The sequence below is a fragment of the Zea mays genome, chromosome 3 (assembly GCF_902167145.1).
Source record: "Zea mays cultivar B73 chromosome 3, Zm-B73-REFERENCE-NAM-5.0, whole genome shotgun sequence".
NCBI lineage: Eukaryota > Viridiplantae > Streptophyta > Magnoliopsida > Poales > Poaceae > Zea > Zea mays.
Window position 1 is genome coordinate 118,376,751 of NC_050098.1, and position 21,777 is coordinate 118,398,527.

Genomic DNA, 21,777 nt, shown 5'->3' on the forward strand with positions numbered 1-21,777 from the left:
ATTTTGTTGAGGTGGGTAGGGAGAAGAGAACTCATGCTTGATGCCCTCTTCCTCAAGAAAGCCTTCAATTTGTGAATTCTTGAACTCCGTCCCATTATCGCTTCTTATCTTTTTTATCCTTAATACGAACTCATTTTGAGCTTATCTTAAGAATCCTTTTAAGGTCTCTTGGGTTTGTGATTTTTTCTGCAAAAAGAACACCCAAGTGAAGCGAGAATAATCATCCACAATAACTAGACAGTACTTACTCCTGCTGATGCTTATGTAAGCGATCGGGCCGAATAGATCCATGTGGAGTAGCTCGAGCGACCTGTCAATCGTCATGATGTTCTTGTGTGGATGATGAGTGTCAACTTGCTTTCCTGCTTGGCATGCGCTACAAACCCTGTCTTTCTCAAAATGAACATTTGTTAGTCCTAAAACGTGTTCACCCTTTAGAAGTTTGTGGAGATTCTTCATCCCAACATGGGCTAGTCGGCGATGCTAGAGCCAACCCATGTTAGTCTTAGCAATTAAGCAAGTGTCTAGTTCAGCTTGATTAAAATCAACTAAGTATAGCTGACCCTCTAGCACTCCCTTAAAAGCTAATGAATCATCACTTCTTCTAAAGACAGTAACACCTATATCAGTAAAAAGACAATTGTAGCCCATTTTACATAATTGAGAAACAGAAAGCAAGTTGTAATCTAAAGAATCTATGAGAAAAACATTGGAAATAGAATGGTCAGGTGATATAGCAATTTTACCCAAACCTTTGACCAAACCTTGATTTCCATCTCCAAATGTGATAGCTCGTTGGGGATCTTCATTTTTCTCATAGGAGGAGAACATTCTTTTCTCCCCTGTCACGTGATTTGTGCACCCGCTATCGATTATCCAACTTGAACCACCGGATGCATAAACCTACAAAACAAATTTAGGCCTTGTCTGAGGTACCCAAACAGTCTTGGGTTCTTTGACGTTAGAAACAAGCACCTTGGGTACCCAAACACAAGTCTTTGGACTCTTGTGTTTGCCCCCAACATATTTGGCAACTATTTTTCTTGATTTGTTAGTAAGCACATATGATGCATCAAAAGTCTTAAATGAAACATTATGCTCATTTGATGCAGCAGAAATTTTCTTTCTAGGCATTTTAACATGTGTGGTATGCCTAGAGCTAGAAGCCTCATTTTTATACATAAATGCATGATGAGAAATAGTATGAGGTTTCTTAGCATGAATCTTCCTAATCTTATGTTTAGGATAGTTTGCAGGGTATAAAATATAACCCTCACTATCCTGAACCATGGGAGCTTTGCCCTTAACAAAATTAGACAATCTCTTGGGGGCATTAAGCTTGATATTGCTTCCCTGTTGGAAACCAATGTCATCCTTAATGCCAGGGTGTCTCCCATTATAAAGCATGCTACGAGCAAATTTAAAATTTTCATTTTCGAGCTCATGCTCGGCAATTTTAGCAGTTAATTTAGCTATGTGATCATTTTGTTGTTTAATTATGGCAAGGTGATCATCCATAGCTTCTACATTAATATCTCTATATCTAGTACAAATAGAAACATGCTCAACGGTAGATGTAGATGGTTTGCAAGCATTTAGTTCTTCTATCTTAGCATTTAATCTAACATTCTCATCTCTAAGGCAGAAAATAGAATCATTGCAAACATTCAATTCTTTAACCTTAGAAATTAAACTAGCCTTTTCATTTCTAAGACTAGTAATTGAATCCTGACAAATGCTAAGCTCCTTAGTTAAGCTCTCACATTTTTCTACTTTCTGAGCATCAACATTTTTTAGTTTGACAAATTTTTTGTTCTCTTTAATTAGGAAGTCCTCTTAGCTACCCAAGAGTTCATCCTTCTCATTAATTGCTTCAATAAATTCATTTAATTTCTTCTTTTGATCCATGCTAAGGTTGGCAAAAAGAGACATTAAGTTGTCTTCACTATCACTAGAGCTACCATCATCACTAGATGTTGTATATTTAGGGGTGGCTCTAGAGTGTACCTTCTTCTTCTTGCTATCCTTAGCCATAAGACACTTGTGATCGACGTTGGGGAAGAGAAGGCCCTTGTTGACGGCGATGTTGGCGGCGTCCTCGTCGGAGGAGTCGGTGGAGCTCTCGTCGGAGTCCCATTCCCGACAAATGTGGGCATCGCCGCCCTTCTTCTTGTAGTACCTCTTCTTTTCTTTCTTCTTCCCCTTCTTGTCGTCGTCCCTGTCACTTCCACTAGAAATTGGACATTTTGCTATGAAATGACTAGACTTACCACACCGGTAGCAAACCTTCTTAGAGCGGGACTTGTAGTCCTTCCCCCTCCTTTGCTTGAGGATTTGGCAGAAGCTCTTGATGATGAGCGTCATTTCCTCATTGTCGAGCTTGGAGGCGTCGATTGGAAGCCTACTTGGTGTAGACTCCTTTTCTTCTTCCATCGCCTTGAATGCGACGGGTTGCACCTCGGGTGTAGAGGTGGCGCCTTGCTCTAAGTTGACAATGTGTTTGGAGTCTTTGATCATAAGTTCAAAGCTCACAAACTTGCCAATCACTTCCTCGGGAGACATCTGTTTATATCTAGGGTCTACACGGATTAGTTGCACTTGAGTGGGATTACAAAAAACAAGTGATCTAAGAATAACCTTGACCATGTCATGGTCATCCCACTTGGTGCTCCCGAGTTGCGCACTTGGTTCACCATGGTCTTTAGTCGGTTATACATTGCTTGCGGCTCTTCTCCTTTGTTGAGGACGAATTGATCGAGCTCCCCCTCGATCGTCTCCCGCTTGGTGATCTTGGTCACCTCGTCCCCTTCGTGCGTGGTTTTGAGGACGTCCCAAATTTCTTTGGCGCTCTTTAATCCTTGCACCTTGTTATACTCCTCTCGACACAAGGGGGCGAGGAGTATAGATGTGGCTTGGGAGTTAAAGTGTCTAATTTGGGCGACCTCATCCGAGTCATAGTCTTTGTCCTCGACTTGAGGTACTTGCGCTCCATACTCAACAATATCCCAAATACTTTCATGGAGTGAGGTTAGATGGTGCCTCATTTTATCACTCCACATACAATAATCTTCACCATCAAAATATGGTGGTTTGCCTAAGGGAACGGAAAGTAAAGGAGCGCGCTTTGAAATACGGGGATAGCGAAGAGGCATCTTACTATACTTCTTGCGCTCAAGATGCTTAGATGTGACGGATGACTCGGAGCTCGATGTGGAGGGTAATGAAGAGTCGGTCTCGTAGTAGACCACTTTCTTCTCTTCATCTTCTTCTTCTTGTCACCTCTCCGATGCGACTTGATGGAGGAAGAGGATTCCTCCTTGTTTTTGTTGCCATACTCCCTTGAGAGAGTCCTCCTCGAGCTTGCGGGCTTGTCGCTGGTCATGATCTCCCTCTTAGCGTGATCTCCAGACATCACTTCGAGTTTGTTAGACTCTTAATGAAGCACTGGCTCTGATACCAATTGAAAGTCGCCTAGAGGAGGGTGAATAGGCGTAATCTAAAATTTACAACTTTAAACACACACTACAAGCCGTGTTTAGCGTTAGAGTTAAATTCAAGTCCGGAAGAGAGGGGGAAAACAAATCAAATGAGATTCAAGCGAATGAACACGGTGATTTGTTTTACCAAGGTTCGGTTCCAAAGAACCTAGTCCCCGTTGAGGAGGCCACAAAGGTCGGGTCTATTTCAACTCTTTCCCTCTCTCATACGGTCACTTAGACCGAGTGAGCCTTCTTCCTTAATCTCACGGGTCACTAAGACCCCACAAGGACCACCACACACTTGGTGTCTCTTGCCTCGCTTACAAAGCACTTGAGAATAAGAATGGGAAAAGAAGAAAGGCTATCCAAGAAGCAAGAGCTCAAAAGAACACAAAATCTCTCTCTCTCAAGTCACTAAGTGTTTGAGATGAATTTGGGACTTGGAGAGGCTTTAATATTTTGAGTTGTGTCTAGGAGTGAATGCTAGAGCTCTTGTATTGAATGTGATCTTTAGAAATCTTGGATGCTTGAGGTAGTGGTGGTTGGGGGGTATTTATAGCCCCCAACCACTAAGGTAGCCGTTGGGGAGGTGCTGGCGATGGGCGCACCGGACAGTCCGGTGCGCCGCCACGTCACCCAACCGTTAGGGTTCGGAGCCGAGTCGATCGTTGGGGCTTTGTCCTCTTGCGGCACCGGACAGTCTGGTGCCCCTCTGACTTCTGCGCGGCACTGTTGCTCATTGTAGCTCCTGTCAGAGTTGACCGTTGCGTGAGTTAGTCGTTGCTCCGCTGGCACACCAGACAGTCCGGTGGTACACCGGACAGTCCGGTGAATTATAGCGGAGGGCGTCGTTGAATTAACGAGAGTGGCTGCTTCGGATTGTACGGTCCTGGTGCACCGGACAGTCCGGTGCGCCAATCCACAGCACACTCAAGTTCTTTGCTCCGTTTCAATTTAGTCCCTAACTTGAATCTTTTATTGGTTTGTGTTGAACCTTATGCACTTGTAATACATGAGTTCTAGAGCAAACTAGTTAGTCCATATGTTTGCATTGGACATTCAACCACCAAAATTAATCGTAGAAAAAGGTTAACCCTATTTCCCTTTCAGCAACAATGTGGATCTGACCAAGAAGGCTGCGACAGCGATGGAACCAATGATGGAGGCGATGAACGGGGAGGGCGACGGGGCAGGTCTAGCCAAATAGGGGCCTACGCCAGACCTAGCAGGATGGGTTGACATTGGCGATGGGAGAGACATGAAGAGAGAGGTGCTGCTGAGTAGCTTAGGCGAGGGCAGGGGCGTGTTGATGGCATCGCCAATCCTAGAGCTGGCTAGCCAAAGGGGAGAGGAAAGGGAGCCGCGGCCAGAAAGAGAGGCGGCGCGGGTCCAGGCGACCAGGGGTCGGGCGACGCTTCTGCGGCCGAGGGGAAGGTAGGGGGTCCATGGGGCGATGACTGCCATGGCCAGCAAGGAGAGGAGCTCGGTGGAGGCCAGCGGAGAGGAAGCCGGTGGCCAGATCCACAACCATGGGGCGCACGCCCAAACACTAATCCTCTGATACCATGTAAGAATATTAACTGGTTGATGTATTGATAGGAGATGGGGTACAATATATAGACTCACAGGACCCTAACCATAATGGGTCGATAGCTCAATAGTGGTGCCGGCCCACACACACAGAGAGTCTAACAGGAGGCACTCGGCAAAGGCTCCATCTTTGCCGAGTGCCAGCTGGACTAGCTCTCAGCAACAAGAGCACAAGTGGGCTCATTTGCCAGTTCCTTTATCGAGTGCATTAGGAGGCACTCGACAAAGGTTGCTTCTGTGCTGAGTGTCCCGGCCACAGCACTCGGCAAGAAGCTTTACCGGTCCCCATGCATACCTTCTTTAATAAGTTTAAGAGATGGGACCTAAATGAAACCTAAGTCTGGATCCAATAGTACATGATACTGACGGCTAACATATCGTTGCTACATACGGATATATGCTCGGTTCGGCTAGTCGGTACCATCGATCGATCAGTAACAACTGTGGTGGAGCTAGTGCCCGTTGGTACTACAAGAACTGGTCCATGTATAGAAGAGGCAGAAGTAAAGCTCATCATAGCTAGATGTATTTTGGGAGAGATGCTCTAATTACCATGTAAGAATATGAGAGTTGTGTGAAAGGTGGTCCATAGTTTTATATATTTAGTTAAACTGTCATGAACATGCGACACTCAAGAGCAGGTGAGCAGCCACACCGTACCATATTTATACCACAGTTTAAACTTTACAAAACTCACCTAACTAAATCATTTTCACACCCATAAACTCCACTAAATCTACCTAACAAATTGTACAAAGACTTAACACACCATCAAAACTAACGGTTCAGACCGCTATATAATTCTCTCTTTCTTACTCACTTAAATTCAAGGACAATATTATTTTGATCATCCCTCATCTCTCTTCCCCGCAACCAAGCCATCCCTTCCCCTCACTCGTGTCATCGCCGCCAACTTCTACCATCGTGTCGTCGTCGACCTCTCCCCTTCCTTCTATGAGATCGTAGCATTAGCACATACAATACACTAATAGGAGAAAACCATCAGGAGAAAACTGATGCTTTGTTTTTTTGTCCTATATCAAGCATCAATTTCTCACTCCCTCCCTCTCTCTCTCTCTCTTGCACATTTTGCAGCTGCTCAACCTGGACCTGTTCATGCATTTTATTCGTACTAAAAGTGTGGCGAGTGCAAATTAGGGATGGGAGTGAGTAAGGTATCCAATAGGTACACAAAGCCATACCCACTAGAGAAAAAATGTCCTATACCTATACCCACTACCCCATTGTTGGCCAATGTTGTCGAAGGTCCTTTGACTAGTTATGTCACATGATCGCCCTAAGGGTGCAAGGAAAAGCTATCCGAAGATCACTCGTTTAACCTTTTTTACTTTGGCACAAACTAGTGTATTTCAGGAATCTCTACTAATGGACGAGGTGAATCTTCGGACAGGAAGGCATGCAGAGAAGCTTCGCACATACATGCGAGTGGAAGAACGTTATCCAAAACCGCTAGCTTCGCGCGACAGTAGAAAGGCTTCGGGTGCGAGCCAAAGGAGAAGGCGACGAAGGCTTGAACCCGCTCAGCCAAAGCTAAAGAAAATACGCTACTGCCCTAATGGCATTTGTAAACAGTGAAGGGCACAATTGTAATCATGTATTAAGTCGGTTCGTCTCCCCTATAAATAGATGAACAGTGTCCCGCATAAAGTACCTTTAGCCAGGTGCTATAGCTTTGCATAACTTAGCCTCCAAAACACCTTCGTGCTATCTTGCATCAAGAAGTCGAATGTGTGATTGTAAACTTGTTTTGTATGAGAGGAGAAATAAAATGCTAAGGCATATGAGATGAGTTCTCATATCCTACTTCGTCATGCTTTTGTGTATTCCATTCGACTACACTCAACCTTCGTTCTTGAGTAGTTATGCCGAAGAGATAACAACTTCAAGGACGAAGGTTTCTACTTTTTTAACATTGTGTTGTCTTATTTTTATTCCATACAACAATTGAAAACAAGTGACCAACACCCATCATAGGTACAAAATTATGCCATACTCATACCCACCATGGGTAGCAGGCACCCATCAGGTACCCATACCCACTAAAATTACAGTAGACATCAACATTTTGAATCGCAAAAGCAAAAGTAAGTACCGAATACAAAATATTGAAATCTTATAGCTCGTCAATATTGAAAGTACCGAATACAAAATATTGAAATCTTATACCTCATCAATATTGAAACATACTAAAATAACATATTATCTTTGTGCTAGCATGACAAATTCATCTAATCCAACATAATTTTATCATATGGTCAACAATATTTAACATTGAATGGCAACACCATATAAGCCCATTCATGCATGAGAGAGAGAGAGAGTAAGTCTCTTATTCCAAACTCACATGTCATATGTTAGCGGGTTTTCGATCAGGTAACGGGTATAGAGTAAGAGAATATACACATGCCCACCCGATGAATATAACAAATAACCCCATATTATATTCATAGATATAAAAATCCGTCATATCTATAAACTAAGGGCCCGTTTGGCAAAGCTCCAGCTCATGCTTCTTTAGCTCCAAATCATGATCCTCCTGAGGATCTGATCCTCCTGATTCTCCTAGAGAATCAGAATCATTTTTAAAATCGTTTGGCAAGTAAACTGATTCTTGTCTGCTGAGAGTTTGTGGTCTGCGATTGTCTGTTTTTACCCTTTGCAGTTCAACTTTGTTACAAACCAATAAGTAGAATGCATATACGGAAAAAAATTATGAAACAATAACATATAAAATATTCCCATCATAGTAGTGCATAAAATGGTCTCAAATGTTTAATCCATAAATTGCATAAAACTAGCACGACACAATATCCAAAATATGACACGAACCACCTTTTCTAATCACCTCGACTCCCAAAGTACCGAACCTATTCATGTTCCTACTACTCGACCATGTGGTGGATGTATCTGATGCATTCTGAGGGACATGTTGCCTATAACGGGATGGAATAGTAGGGATATAATCTGGGTCTCGATCACATCTCTGAAAGTCCTCATCCAATGCACTATTCTCACGAATGAAATTGTGAAGACACATTGTAGCAGCAACAATCATTTTTTGTTTGTCCATAGGATAAGTTGGCATCTTTAGAAGAATTCTCCATTTCATCTTCCATACACCAAATGTGCGTTCAACAAAATTCCGTAGACTTGAGTGTAAATGATTGAAGAGCTCTTGCTCACCAGTAGGTGGAGGACCATTTCTCCATTCCGGAACATGATACTGTTGTCCTTTGTATGGGGCCAAGTACCCATCCCTATTTGGATATCCAGCATCAAAAACATAGTACTTTCCTGTAACATACAATTATACTTGAGTTAGAACCTTGAAAAATATGTGGACAAAAAGTAGACCAATTTTTTGACATTTGTTTACCTAAAGGGGGTGTGGAAATAAATCTTCATCAGCTTCAAGTGCATGGTACAACACAGTAGTATCATGCATGGAGCCAGGTTGTCCAATAGATGCATATATAAAGCGCATATCAAAATCAACAACTCCCATCACATTTTGAGTAGGTTTACCAGACCTTCCCATGAACCTGATGAAGTCTTTCTTTGGAGGCGTTGCATTTATATGAGTGCCGTCAATTGCTCCAATACAACCCTTAAAGTGAGGCCACATTCTTTGATCATTGCTAATTCTTCTATGCACTGTATGGAAATTAGGGTCCTTTGGTTGTATGTACCTTTTTGACATTGCTACCATGCAATTTAGGACATCACTGAATTTTCTGCTAATTGTTTCATTAGAGTGCTTGAAATCCTTTTGGACGACAATGAATGACCAAGCATGACCACAAATAACAAGAAACAATCCTAAAGATTACATAGAGCTCATATGGATGGAAGAGGATAGACCAAAGTCTCTTACCAACTCATCATGCAAATTGTATAATAGAGCTGGTTCCATCCTAAACATGTTGTAGCATTCTTTTGGATTGTTCAATGCTTCCATGACCCAAGCAATACCAGAAAATGTTGTTGCCCTTGGCTCATTCTTATCAACATATGATGCATAGTACCATGATAAAAGAGATGCAACAGCCACAATATTTCGGCTCCACACGAGAATCAGTTTAAAAAAATACCCGTTTGGCACGGCTTCTCCAGATCCTCACTTAGAATCAGGAGCTGGAGATGTGCCAAACGGGCCCTTAGATCCCACCTTTCTTCACAAAAACGACTCTCAATCTTTCGGCTCCACACGAGAATCAGTTTAAAAAAATACCCGTTTGGTACGGCTTCTCCAGATCCTCGCTTAGAATCAGGAGCTGTGCCAAACGGGCTCTAATAGGGTTTTTAACTAGATCTATTGTCATCTCTAGTGCAGATTATGTAGGCCTGTGCACTGCGCATGACTTGTCCGGCCGGACGGTCAGAAAAGGCTGTCTGTGGTGGTCATCACTTGTCACCATCTGTTACATCTTTTCTGATTGAACTTTTCATGTGCATGAACTTTTCTGAGTAAGAGAATAGCACCCCCACACACACAACTTTTCATGTGCATGACTGAACAAAGATGCCACAAGTACCATCTTCGACATGCCGGAGGAGACTGCAAGTTACATCATCAGATAGCAAACCTTCAAGGCTAAAAATGTAACTGCAGAGGGTAACGATCCGAATCAGTCACGGCTGGATATTAGTTCAGGACAAATAAACGGAGGTAGTACATTATGTATTTGTGTGTGTTTTTCCCTTCAAGAAGTGAAAAAAAAAACGGAGGAAAAAGAACTGAACCAGCAGCGCCTCTCCCATACACGGCGGACTCATCGCCCCCAACACTTAAGCTCAGGTTAACGATCTCGCCTCCAACCTAAACGTCAGTTCTCACTCACAGCCTACCAAGTACTACCAAATTACAGCGACTTCCATCACATGTGCATGTATGGCAACAACGAACGAACGAACAGATCCTTAAAGAACACGCCGGTGAGAGGACGAGCTGCTGCGGCAGAGCAGCCCGCTACCGCTGCTTGAGTTTATCTGTCGACGGCCTCTTCCCCGGCGGCGGCAGCGGCGGCGGCACCAACCCTTGTTCGAACTAGGAATCGACCTCGCCAGGCCGTCGATGGTGATATGGTTTTAACAGGACGCGGACTTGGGCCGCCCATAGCTTATCACCATCACATAATCTCCCCCGGAGGAGCCGATCACCGTGTGCAGCGGGCGCGCCGGGCCAACCCTCAGCCACCGCTCCACCAAGTTGCGCACAGGTTGCCCAGGGTTCACGGTCTGCCCGCAGCAGCTTATTTCGACCTGTAAACAGAGCAGAAGCTGTTCAGACAAACTGTAACGCTGAAGGAAATAGTATCAGAACTGAGACGCGCCTAAAACAGACTCTCTGAAATGCGCATCCTAACTGCAACGGGGACAACAGACGAACTATCTCCTGCCACACGAGGGGGTGATAAGAAACGTTAATGTCAGATATGTCTAATTTTAAACAAAGTAAAGACAACAAAAGGCTCCATTTCATGTCTCTGTCTTCTTCGGCCAAGTCTTTATCCTCCATGGCAAATTTCAGCTTTTGGTCCAAGATCTCCTTGGCAGCCCTTTCCTGGTTCAATGACTTCATGAAATCGGCTAAGGTTTGCTTCGTTTCATCGATACTTTGGCTCATTCTAGCTTTCTCGACCAAGGTCGAGTCACTGGCCTTGGTGGAAGAGTCCAACCTTTATGTTAAGCCCTTGGCAACCTCAGGGGTTTGGCCAAGGGACTTAAAGGCTAAGCCAATTTCATGATCAGAAACAAAAAAAAAATGGCAAGAATCATTATCTACAGAGTTGGGGCACATACCTTCAAGCTCGAGTGACTTTGCTTCGAGCTGGTCTCTCAGCTTCTAAACTATGTCCGCCAGTTCAGAGCTGGCGGCCTTCTCTATCTCCAAGTCTTGCCAAGTGGACTCGACAGCTTGGAGCTTCTTATGTGTCAACATGAGAAGTATGGACTTCTCAGCCGACTCATTGAGAATTTCCTGTCAACGGAGTTATCAGAAATGGGGACCTATTCGACAAAATACAAGCCACAAATGTACCTAATGATGTTGATAAAAATCTAAGGCATATTGGCTGGCTTTCTCCAATTGTCGACAATCTTCGACCAGGTCAATCTAGGCAACTAGGTACTGCCCGAAGAGAACCAAAACATCATGATATTCGTCGTCGACCACGAGAATCTTGACCTCGCGCAAGACCTCCTCAATATCCATGTAAGTGCAATCAACCGTAAGTGAGGATTTTGGTGATCTAATGACAAAACAAATAAGGGTACTAACGTTTTTGTTCCAAGTATATATTTAGAATGTACAGGAACTAAAGGGAATAGCAGGGACAAAAAGAAACACTATGCAGGTTCCTTGCAAGGACTTCATGCGACGGACGTATAAAACTCTGTAAATCTTGAGTTGCATGATGTAATTCTTCCTTAGTAGTTTTCGCACAAGTAATGGTGTTTGCTATAGCTCAAGCCCCCAAATTCAAAAGCAATTTTTGAAAACCAAAAATCTCTTTAACATTCTATGGTTGACCGTGGTTAGGTTTGAGAAACCTAGAGTGTTCCTGTTGAAAAGCAGCTGAACTTGTTCAACTGCAGTTGAGCTTTTCAGCTGAACTAAACTTCAGCTGAGTTGAGCTTTTTCAACTACATTTGAGCTTTTCAGCTGAGCTGAACTTCAGCTGAGTTGAGCTTTTTCAACTCCAGCTGAACTTCAACTTCAGTTGTGAACCTCTTTGACCATACACCAGCTGAACTTGCCTCCGGGCAGTTGAGCTGGGGTTTTCTCTCCTAAACTCTCTGGTCAAGACCAGCTGAACTGGTCCTGAGGGACAGTTCAACTGGTCTCTGACCCCTCTGACTTATGACCAACAGTCTGCCAGTCAGACTGGCAGACAAGTCGCCAGAGATGTCAGGGGCGGTTCAACCGCCCTAAGGGGGGGTTCAACCGGTCTGGTCAGTCTGGTCAGACTGCAGGTCAGTCTGCCTGACCTGCCAGGGGCAGTTCAACCGCCCTAGGGGGCGGTTCAACCGGTCTTTAATGGGGTCCTAGGTCAAACATCTAGCTTTTGAGTCGTGACTATAAATAGGACCCCACAACCCTCTCTTCAAGGGGCTGAACACCCCCACATTTATTGCTCACCTAACTCGAGACAAAAGTACTCCTCTCCCCTCTCTCTCACACTTAAACCTTGCTCTAGATTCAACTTTGTTGGAGGAGCTCTTGGGTGTGAGGTTTGTGCTTGTGCTCACGATTTTGATTTTCCTCTCTCATCTCATTTAAGATCTTGAGCTTGTTCCAAACACCTCTTGTGCGTTCTTGGTGTTCTTGAAACCCTAGGTTTCAAGACGGTTGAGGTGACGACCCCAAGAAGTTTGTAATTCCGCTCTTGTGAGCAACATTTGAGATAAGGAATCCCTTGACCTTGGTGGTCGGGTTTTGGAGGATTAGGGTTGAAAAAGGCCCGGCCCTTTGTGGGCTCCTCAACGGGGAGTAGGACACCTTTGTGGTGTAGCCGAACCTCGGGATAAATCTTGTGTCTCACGTTCTTGCTTGCTTTGCGCTTGAGATATTTTTGTTAGCAAGATAGACATATAGATTTTCTCGTCGTGTGGATCTTGTAGTGAAATAGCTATCATATATTCACTATCCACATTTTGACTTATTTACATTCCACTTCTCGAAAGGTTTCGCAACTTACATTTTCGCTTAGATAATAGTATAAAGTTTGCAAAACAGTTGGATTGGTTCAGAGTGGTTCAACTTGCCCACGTAGCAGTTGAACCGGCCTGCACCAGTTGAACTATGGATTTAACAATCTTTCAAAGTTTGTGTTGAAAATTTTCAGATTAGCCTATTCACCCCCCTCTAGGCTACTTTCAATCCAGGAATGCACCACAACAACAACCTCAAGTTACAATAAAGACTTGATGACTTTATAAGTGGTCGAGTTTCAAGACGGCTTCGCGAAGGCAGGTGGTGGACTTGGTGCGACCAGGGGCTCGGCTGGCATGATCATAGGTTTGGCTAATACGACTGGAGGCTCGGTCGGCGTAACAGGGGGCTCGGTCGACACGACTAAGGGCTCGATTGGTACCGTGACAGGCTCGGTGGCGACAGATGCAGCTGGAGCAACCCTAGGAGACGTCAGGGGAGTCGCAGTCGCACCCTCGGGTGCTTTGGAAGGCTCAGTCCTGGAATATATCTTGGCCAATGGCTCTAGCGCGGCGATGGAAGGCTCAACTCTGACAGGCACACCAGTCGATGGGTCGGCCTTAGGTTGCATGGAACTCACCTTATCTTTCAGCAGTTCCATCGATTTTCTGTTACATTCGATGCTTGTTATTAATGTACTCTTACTCAAAGCAGAAATAACTACATTTTGAGTCATACCTTGCAGACTTCTTAATCTTTCTCTCCAGTTGAGCAGAGGAGCCTCCCCAAGACTCGATCTTGGAGACCAAGTCATCCTTGTTCTTCGACCCGACGATAGAGTCATGTTAGGGTCGACCGTAGTCTTCTCCGCTAGCTCTGGGCTATCCTTTTAAGGATGTGGTGGTGTCCAGATTTGAATGTTGCACCGCTAGCGCTGGAGGGGTGTGTCTTCGTCGTCATCGTCTGAGTCAACGAGTCGAATCACCGCTTTCTTCCTCCTATTGGAGGAATAAGCGAGGTTGGTCGAGGCAATACGACAGGAGCCCTCTCGGCCAGTTGCTTTGGAAAATGGCTCGATCAAGACTCTTCGTAGTTCTTAGGGATCCATGCAGGTTCATGTGAAGGCCAATACAACACCAACATCTAACTCAGATTAAAGAATATTCAAGTCTGAATCAAGTAACTCGAAATACAAGGTGAAATGACAAAGTTATATGACATACCTTCGGACGTGGTACTATCAACAAGTATGCTTCGATGAAGCAACCCTCTGGTCAGTCACATATGGAGTTAAAGATCTAGGATAAGTACTTCTTGGTCGTTGGCAACTCAACCTTGTCTGATGAAGACTGAGAAGGGTCAATCAACCCACCATATTTCTAGGCATAGTTTGCCTTCTCGCGTAGGGAGGGACTCGACGCTGGATCCAGTAGCCAGCCACATGTACGACTGAGAGAACGAATTCCTTCATATCTTCTATCCTCTTCATCGCTGCCATGGTAGCCTCAACGAATTTCGAAGCTTGATCACTCATCCACTCTAGCTTTGGCTCGTGGTTCCCCACATAGAACCAACATTTATGCCAGTTCTTGTGGGAGGTCTTTAGCGGACAATCTAAGTATTGGTGTCGGCAACGCAACTAGACTTCTACCCCCCATTACCGCATGTTGCTCTTTTCTTAGTCAGGGGCAGAGGAAGAAAATGTATTGAAAGGGGGGGAAGAGAGGAATTCCTAGATAAGCCTCACAGAGGTGAGAGAAAATGGCTATGTGCGGGATGAAATTAGGGTTCAAATGGATGAGCTCTATCTGATAATAGTGTAATAGCTCCCTAAAGAATTGAGAAGTGGGGAGACCAAATCCATGTAGGAAGAATTGATGAAAGACCACTACTTCGTCAGCATCAGGCATAGGGAAAGAATCATTTCCTACAAGGTTCCACTGGATGAAGCTCTTCTCCTGAAGCAACCCTATCGCTGCTAGAGTCTGCACTTCTTTCGAATTGGCGATAAAGGCCTCAAATTCATGTGGATGTGAAGCAACCATGCCTACAACTCGAGATCTGGCGATGGTTGTGGAAACTAGGGTTTGTGGAACGCTCAGGAGAATGAATCAGCAAGAAAATGAATGCTCTGGAAAGTGATGGGAGTGTCATGTGTGGAAGACCAAGGGTCGTGGAGCAGGTCTGTATATAAGTTATAGCGGCAGTCCAAGCGTCGTGAACTCTTTTAATGATAAGCTGGAAGCATAAGCGATGCGAATCGACATAATCTAGAGCTCTAGTCCTGAACAGTAAAAGGCCAATCCCTAGACTCGGAAGCTACACATTGAAGTAGAGGGCTCGGCTACCTTGGGAACAACTTAAAATACTAGATGCAAAGCTTAGTAGACAGAAATCAATGTGAGAGTCCAATCTACTCGAGCTATCAACTCTGCCAAATTAGACTCAAGGCTACTATTAAGGATACATACCAGAGGTACTTAAGAGCACTTCAACAAACAAGACCCTGACAAGTGGGTGCGAGGTCTCCACTGCGCTATCCAAGGACTCGTCCCACATGTCAGAGGGATGCATGACTTGTCCAGAAAAGATAAATATGTAGAATCTTATTAGATAAGTAAATAAGGTCCATGCCCATGTAAATATGATAGAATCCGGATGATAAGGAAAATTTGCATGTAAAGATAAGATAGGAATAACAATCCTTGTAAGACTCGGCTAGGCTAATACGTATCTAATCTGGTAGGGTACCAGATAACCTTCTCGTAACCGCCCCCTCTTTAGATTATAAAAGGAGCAACAAGGCACCACAAGAGGGCAGATCATAAGCAATAGCCACCAACACACAGGACGTAGGGTATTATCTCGCATCGAGAGCCCAAACTTGTCTTGGTCAAATACAAATCAAAGCGAACATGATGATTGAAGTCATTCCAAAAGATTCACAAGAGTAATCTTGTTTGACTAAATCAATGACTTGGGCAAATGAGAATCAGGGGGCTACTGTCAATAATGTGTATCATGGGTACCCAGATCAAGCTTCATGGATAAGAGCCTAGACAGAAGGGTCCATGGGCTCGACCACGAACCTAGGGACTCGACGATCAAGACCATGAGAGAGCCTAAAGCGAAAAGATCTCATCGGAATAAAAGATATGACAAAGATCTCAACAGATAAAGATAGAGTTGGACTCATGTACAACTTGGTACCGACTCGGTCACATCACCGACTTGGTAACCGACATTGTCCCTATCATGTAGTTGTCGTCCCTCCTTAGAGTATAAAAGGAGGGGCGAGGGAACCCTATGAGGGCATCATATCAGATCGCATCTCGCAGCTATATCTTGTGTCTACCATGCCTGACCTACCCCACATAAACACTATCGAACAATCTTCAACAAATAGTTAATAAAAAATATAGAAGGTCGAAATATTACCTCGGATTCGCTTAGAAGACTGAGCTTCTGCACAATGTACTTTTGAATAGATGACGCGGGTATGCTCCCATCCCTATCATTTGGTAATGTATTAGCCACATTTGACATAACCTGATTCTTTAGTTAAATAAATAAAACAAATAGCTAGCAGTAGGAGGACATTGTGGTCACAATCGAACCGTGAGATGTTTCTAGACTACTACTGAGGACCACACATGCTCAACTGAGCTAACTAATATGCTTGCATTACATAATGTATTGTGAAGTGAGAGCAGTTGAGAAGCGCCTGACTAACAGACTAACCGCCCTATTTGATTCCAGGGACAAAAAAACACATGAAACTGATAGCTAAATTGAAAACAGAGAATGTAGTCTTACGCACCACAAGGTTACAGTTTTGAGGTTACTAGTGTTATGTATTTATCTTAAGTTAGGCTGAGACATGCATTTGTGGGTGACGCCGTCAGCTTTGACCAATGAAAAACATAGTAGTATTCATTTCTAAGTTCTCTGCTTCACGCTTCTCCTTTATTTATATATAGAGAAGTTTGTTCTGTAGCTGTCCATAGAATAATAACTTGTTCTATGGTCACTTTGAGTTACGATAATGATTCAATGCCAAGAAACTTCAATTCTGGATGCAGGTTTAGAAATTATTAATATCAAAATCAAAACCATTTGTGCATCAGTAGATGAACAAAGTAATATGAGCTCACTTTATTCTCAAATAGTGTGCAGGTATCTGAGGCAAAGGAGGGACACCTTTCCTGGAAACAATTATGTAACAGAAGATCAGGGATGGACTACATATAATATATTGCTTCGACTAAACTATGACAGCTGATACTATGATACGACTTACTGGTCAAACGAGGCAATCAATGAAAACCATATTGGGCTCAATGCCTTCCTGGCCTGGATAGCTGTAGCAGTGGAATCTGCATTTGTTTCAGGTAGGGGATTTTTCCTCTTCCGGCCAGGCCGCCCTCTCTTTCTAAGCATCACTATTGGCCCGGGATCGCTTTTGTCAACTTCAGCTTTGGACTTCTGAAGAGGCTCCCTAGTCTTTGTTCTGCTAGAATGTTCGCTATCACTACTCGGAGATTTTCTGGGCTTATCTCCCTTCAAAGCTGGCCTTGGTGCACTTGTCAGGGGCTTTGTTTTGCTTGCAGCTTCTACAAGACAATTCAAAGGTTTCCAGAACTCGGACTTATCCAGGTCCTTATTATCACCTGCTTTATCTTTAACAGAGAGATGACTTGTTGTGTCCCCATTCGACAATAACTGCAAATGTTACCATGAAATTCACCATTCTTTCATTGATCCATTCTGATACACATTCATGAAACATACTCCAAAGATACATAATAGGAGATGATATTTGATTACCTGTCTTCTTGTTTGAGGTATTTTGTTCAAGCTATCTAGCAAGCTTGAATTATCAGTTTGCTTATTTGGGTTATCGTTGTCCTTTTTTAAAGGATCCACAATGATAGGACCAAGGCCACGCAATGCGGCAGCCTTCCTGGTAACCGCTCTTGTTCGCCTCCCTGTCAAAGCTGCTGGGGTTACTCTAGGTGTATTGACCACCAACGATGAGATAGACCTCTCTTTAACTTTAACAGGCAGCATAATAGGAGATTCGGCTTCTTCAGCATTAACCTTCTTTCTTTTGAATGGAAAAAATTTTGACCTCACATCTTGTATATTATGATCAGCTCTGAAATCAATACATCAAAAAGTTAGGATGAGAGGGATAAAAGATACATGCTAACAAATTTGCATCCACTGAAATTTTTCTCTAAATCAGAAGAGCAACATGATGAAGAAAGGGAAACTATCTTGGTCAAATAGCCAATATAAACATTCAATTGGGTTTCAGAAGACAAGCATTCCTTTGTTCTAACAACACAGTGAAGTCTCATAAATAGAAACCTTCACTTTATTGAAGACAAATGGATGTGAAGACGCCCAGAAAACACAGCAGTGTAATGGTAGCTATGCTTTGGTGTTAGCAAAGCTCAAAATGACAATAGATAAGAATGAATGAACACCAGCTGTCAATCACCAAATGCGTTTCTGGCAGAAGATTCACAGGAATTCTTATTTGAGAGCTTCATGGTGAGTGAAACATTTTGTACCACTAGGCATTTCTTTGGCATGAACCTCAGAGGATTCAAGAAAGCAAGCTACAGAAATATCTTATACTTGAGATAAGCTAGCATGGTCGATAGCAGAAAACATATACTATTCTCAACTGTACAACATTTCCAGAAGATCAGCTAAAATCTAAATTATATGCAAAACAATATAGCTATGTTCAAGCTTATCAAGAAAGTTATGAGTACTTCAAACTGTAGAATTGTAGATTCGTGGTCTAACTTTGTTCATTACTATCTGCAATTTAGAGCAACTATCAAATATGATGATTTTGTGGCCAATGTTTTTGTTCTGCCAGCTTGCTATCCAATGGAAATATATGCTAACAGCATGAAATCAAGGAAACTTAGTTGTGAAGTCAAGGAGTGCTGAAACATGTATTTAGAAGTAAAAAAGTTAAAGAATATTTAGCAAAGCAAAACATTTGTCATAGAACTAAAATTCCGATTGCTCACTCTACAGTTTCATAAAGAGAAGGGTCACGAGAAAAATACCTAAGCTTCTCGACTGGAGTGCAGCCCAGATCAATTTTACATACTGGACAGTGGTCCAGATCCTCATCATTGAGCTTTTTATAGATACACTTTCTACAAACTGCATAATACAAAGAACACAGAACAATAGAGGTGAGAACTTCATAATATAAAGAATTTGAATAAGGCACAACGCAATGCTTCATTTCACATAGAATAGAAATTTGCTGCCTACACAGAAGTTCTTTTCAATTGAAAACAAAAGGGATGTTCCTATTGCAAAATATCCATATCATGAGAAGTGAAATGACACATGCAAAGGAACAAGACATCGATATTTGTACTAGCATGTACCATATAACATGAGATTCATATTTATCCTACTATTTCAAAAGCACATACAACATGAACAGTTGCACCAATCCACTCACACATGCAGAGTAATCAAATAGTTTGCAAATATTTACGGTCTATGATTGCACATTGTGGCCTCAAAAGCTTTGTGTACAGTTCCACTGATTACAGGACAACATTAGTTGAACTCGCACTGAATATCAAGAGGGCCAGAGGGGGACTAATGTTAACCATGAACTCAAACTGACTAGCAACTCAAATCACAGCACGGGAGGCTTACATGACGTTCTCCTGAACATTATGTCAACAGGAGCCAAAGCATTTCACGGATTGGAGCAAAGATTGTCAATGAACAGCACAGGAATCAAAGTCCACGTAAAATGCACACATTTGAAGCCCAGCATTGATGCAACATTGTATCACGATTGAATAAACAGAATCGCAGCTCAGTCTGAAAAGCAAGGAAGCTACCAAACATGGTCAGCTCGAACTAGATTTACGTGGAGTCGAGACTCGAGAGGCAAAACTACAGCACGGCCCGAATGCACGCACGTCGAGAATCGCAATCACGCATGGGCGACGAGAAGGCCGTACAGCGTCGCTGGGCCAGCGGAAACGGCAGCGCCCGACGGCGACGACCCACGTCCCCGGACCCCGGGCGACCAAATCCTACAGAGTAACCCCAAGGACGAGGCGGACGCTTGTGGAATCCAATCGCCGTCGCGGGAAACCCTCGGAGAACGCACGGAACCATCGTAAATATGCAAGCGTTCGAGCCCGCCGGGATCGGCGGGGCGGCGGAGCAGGCAAAGCAGAGCAGGAATGGCTCACATGTATGGAGGCACTCGGAGATGGTGGTGGCCTGCCGGAGCAGGTGGTCGCAGAGCGGGCACGTCAAGCAGCGCGTGAGCAGCTCCCGCTTCACCATGGCCACGGCGCTGTCCCCCGCCGCACCGCCTCGCCGGCACCGCTGCCGCCTGCCTCTCCTCCCCTCATGCTCCGATTCCCAGTCATCCTCGTCGTCGCCGCCCACCTTCGCCGCCGCCTCCTCATTCGCCCGCGCCCCCTCTTCCACCTTGTCCTCGGCCTCCGGCTCAACAGCCGGCGGCGATGCGGTCCCGGTGGTCTCACTGGTTTGCATGGCGTGGGGCCCAGCCACGAAGCTAGTTCCCCATGCCGGCGATGGGCGAAACAAAGGCGCCTCCTATTATTGCGCCGACGCCTCCCCTCCGGTTGGAAATGGGAAAGATCGAAGCGCACGACGACGCCGAGGCGGAGTTGGAGAAGAGAGTCGAAGCAGAGGAGGACGACCGAGAAAAAAATGAAATTTGTTTATTTATTACGTGCTTATCGAGGAACGAGAAGACGAAGGACGAAAGGCAATGGAGTTATGGAGGTGCAGAGGTGGTTTTGTTATTTCGCCATTCCTTTTCTTTTTCTTTTGTTTTTTTCTTTCTTTACCTTTTGCGGCGCTTTTCGTGTGACGAATAAAACCAACGTGTTTGGAACTATATGCCCTGCTGCTGTGCTGTTTTCTTAGATCTACTGTGAGTCGTGCATGAAATTTGTTTCTGTTGTACTTGTATTTTGAAATATATGACTAGCACCTAAAATATGCTTTAATATAGTTCTATTTCAAAAAAATCATCAAATAATAATATGACTCGTTCTCTCGTACCATAAATATAAGACCTGATATGCTAAACCCTATTATCGAACCGTTGGAGCTCCAAATGTTTCGGTGCCCTAAACACTTCAAATCAGATTATATTTTAATTTTTAGAAGTCAAATGTAGAACTTTTTGTTTGAGATACTCTAAGGTCCCATTTGTTTCCTTTAATTTTGAGGAATTAGAATCTTACTAATATAATAGGCTATTTTTTTAAAAATGTGACATTCTACCACTTTCCAAACTTATCATATAAATGTAGTATATAACTATATTTCTCGTATGATTTAGAATAATATACAAATATATTACATATATAAATATATGAACTTAATTAGTTTTGTCTAAATTATAATTATTAAAATGAAATTCAATTTCAACAAAACAAACCGGGTCTAAGAGTTTTTATAGACATTTGTTGTGATTCCCCTTTGCTAGTAATAATGGCCTTGTAAAGTGGCCTCCTAAGGTTACTATGGCTAGTATTCATAGCCAGTTAGATCGGGTGTCTAAAGTTGACTAGGTCAGAGTGAAATCGGTCTAGCAAGATTAATTATTGCCGAATGTGTCTAGGGATGAAAAACGGGTCGGGTATACCCATCGGGTACCGGATATGGATAGTATAAATACCTGTTTTTTATACGAATTTGAGTATTTTTATATTCGGGACGAATACGGGTAATACCCGGATACTAAAGTTTCGGATTCGGGTCGGATACGGAGCGAGAACTACCCGATAAATACCCGGATAGTCGGGTCGGATACGGGTGCCCGGAATTCGGGTACCCGTTTTTCATTTCCTGCATAATAATATAGTTATAAAATCATAACTTTTACATATGAAATCGGATGAAGATAAAGTTTATATGAAAATTGTAGAGCTCGAAGAGATCTATAACTTTGTAATATATCAAATTTTTGTTTAAAAATATCTTTAG

The 21,777-nt window shown here is 43.4% G+C and overlaps 1 protein-coding gene across 2 annotated transcripts; it reads right to left on the reverse strand.

The window, feature by feature from the left end:
• Window positions 1-9,706: 9,706 nt before the first annotated feature.
• Window positions 9,707-20,567, reverse strand: LOC100382051 (putative RING zinc finger domain superfamily protein). 2 transcript variants are annotated; one of them, XM_008674893.4, is made up of 8 exons: window positions 20,001-20,567; window positions 18,837-18,936; window positions 17,572-17,902; window positions 17,045-17,466; window positions 16,899-16,949; window positions 16,183-16,255; window positions 10,893-11,070; window positions 9,707-10,352 (listed from the first exon to the last, which is right to left on the reverse strand). In XM_008674893.4, the coding sequence occupies exons 1-7, from the start codon at window positions 20,308-20,310 to the stop codon at window positions 10,936-10,938; spliced, it is 1,422 nt and encodes a 473-aa protein (XP_008673115.1). In that variant the 5' UTR covers window positions 20,311-20,567; the 3' UTR covers window positions 9,707-10,352; window positions 10,893-10,935. The 2 variants fall into 2 exon arrangements, with proteins under 2 accessions (XP_008673115.1, NP_001168287.1); NM_001174816.1 differs by lacking the exon at window positions 10,893-11,070 and having other exon boundaries at window positions 9,708-10,352; window positions 20,001-20,512.
• Between the last annotated feature and the right edge of the window lie 1,210 nt (window positions 20,568-21,777).

Excerpts from the sequence above, each read along its gene's own strand:
- LOC100382051 (NM_001174816.1), bottom strand. The coding sequence starts at position 20,310 with ATGCAAACCAGTGAGACCACCGGGACCGCATCGCCGCCGGCTGTTGAG. Across the intron at positions 17,467-17,571 it reads TACCTCAAACAAGAAGACAG|TTATTGTCGAATGGGGACAC; the intron begins GTAATCAAATAT and ends TAACATTTGCAG. Across the intron at positions 10,353-16,182 it reads GTCTTCTAAGCGAATCCGAG|GTCGAAATAAGCTGCTGCGG; the intron begins GTAATATTTCGA and ends CTCTGTTTACAG.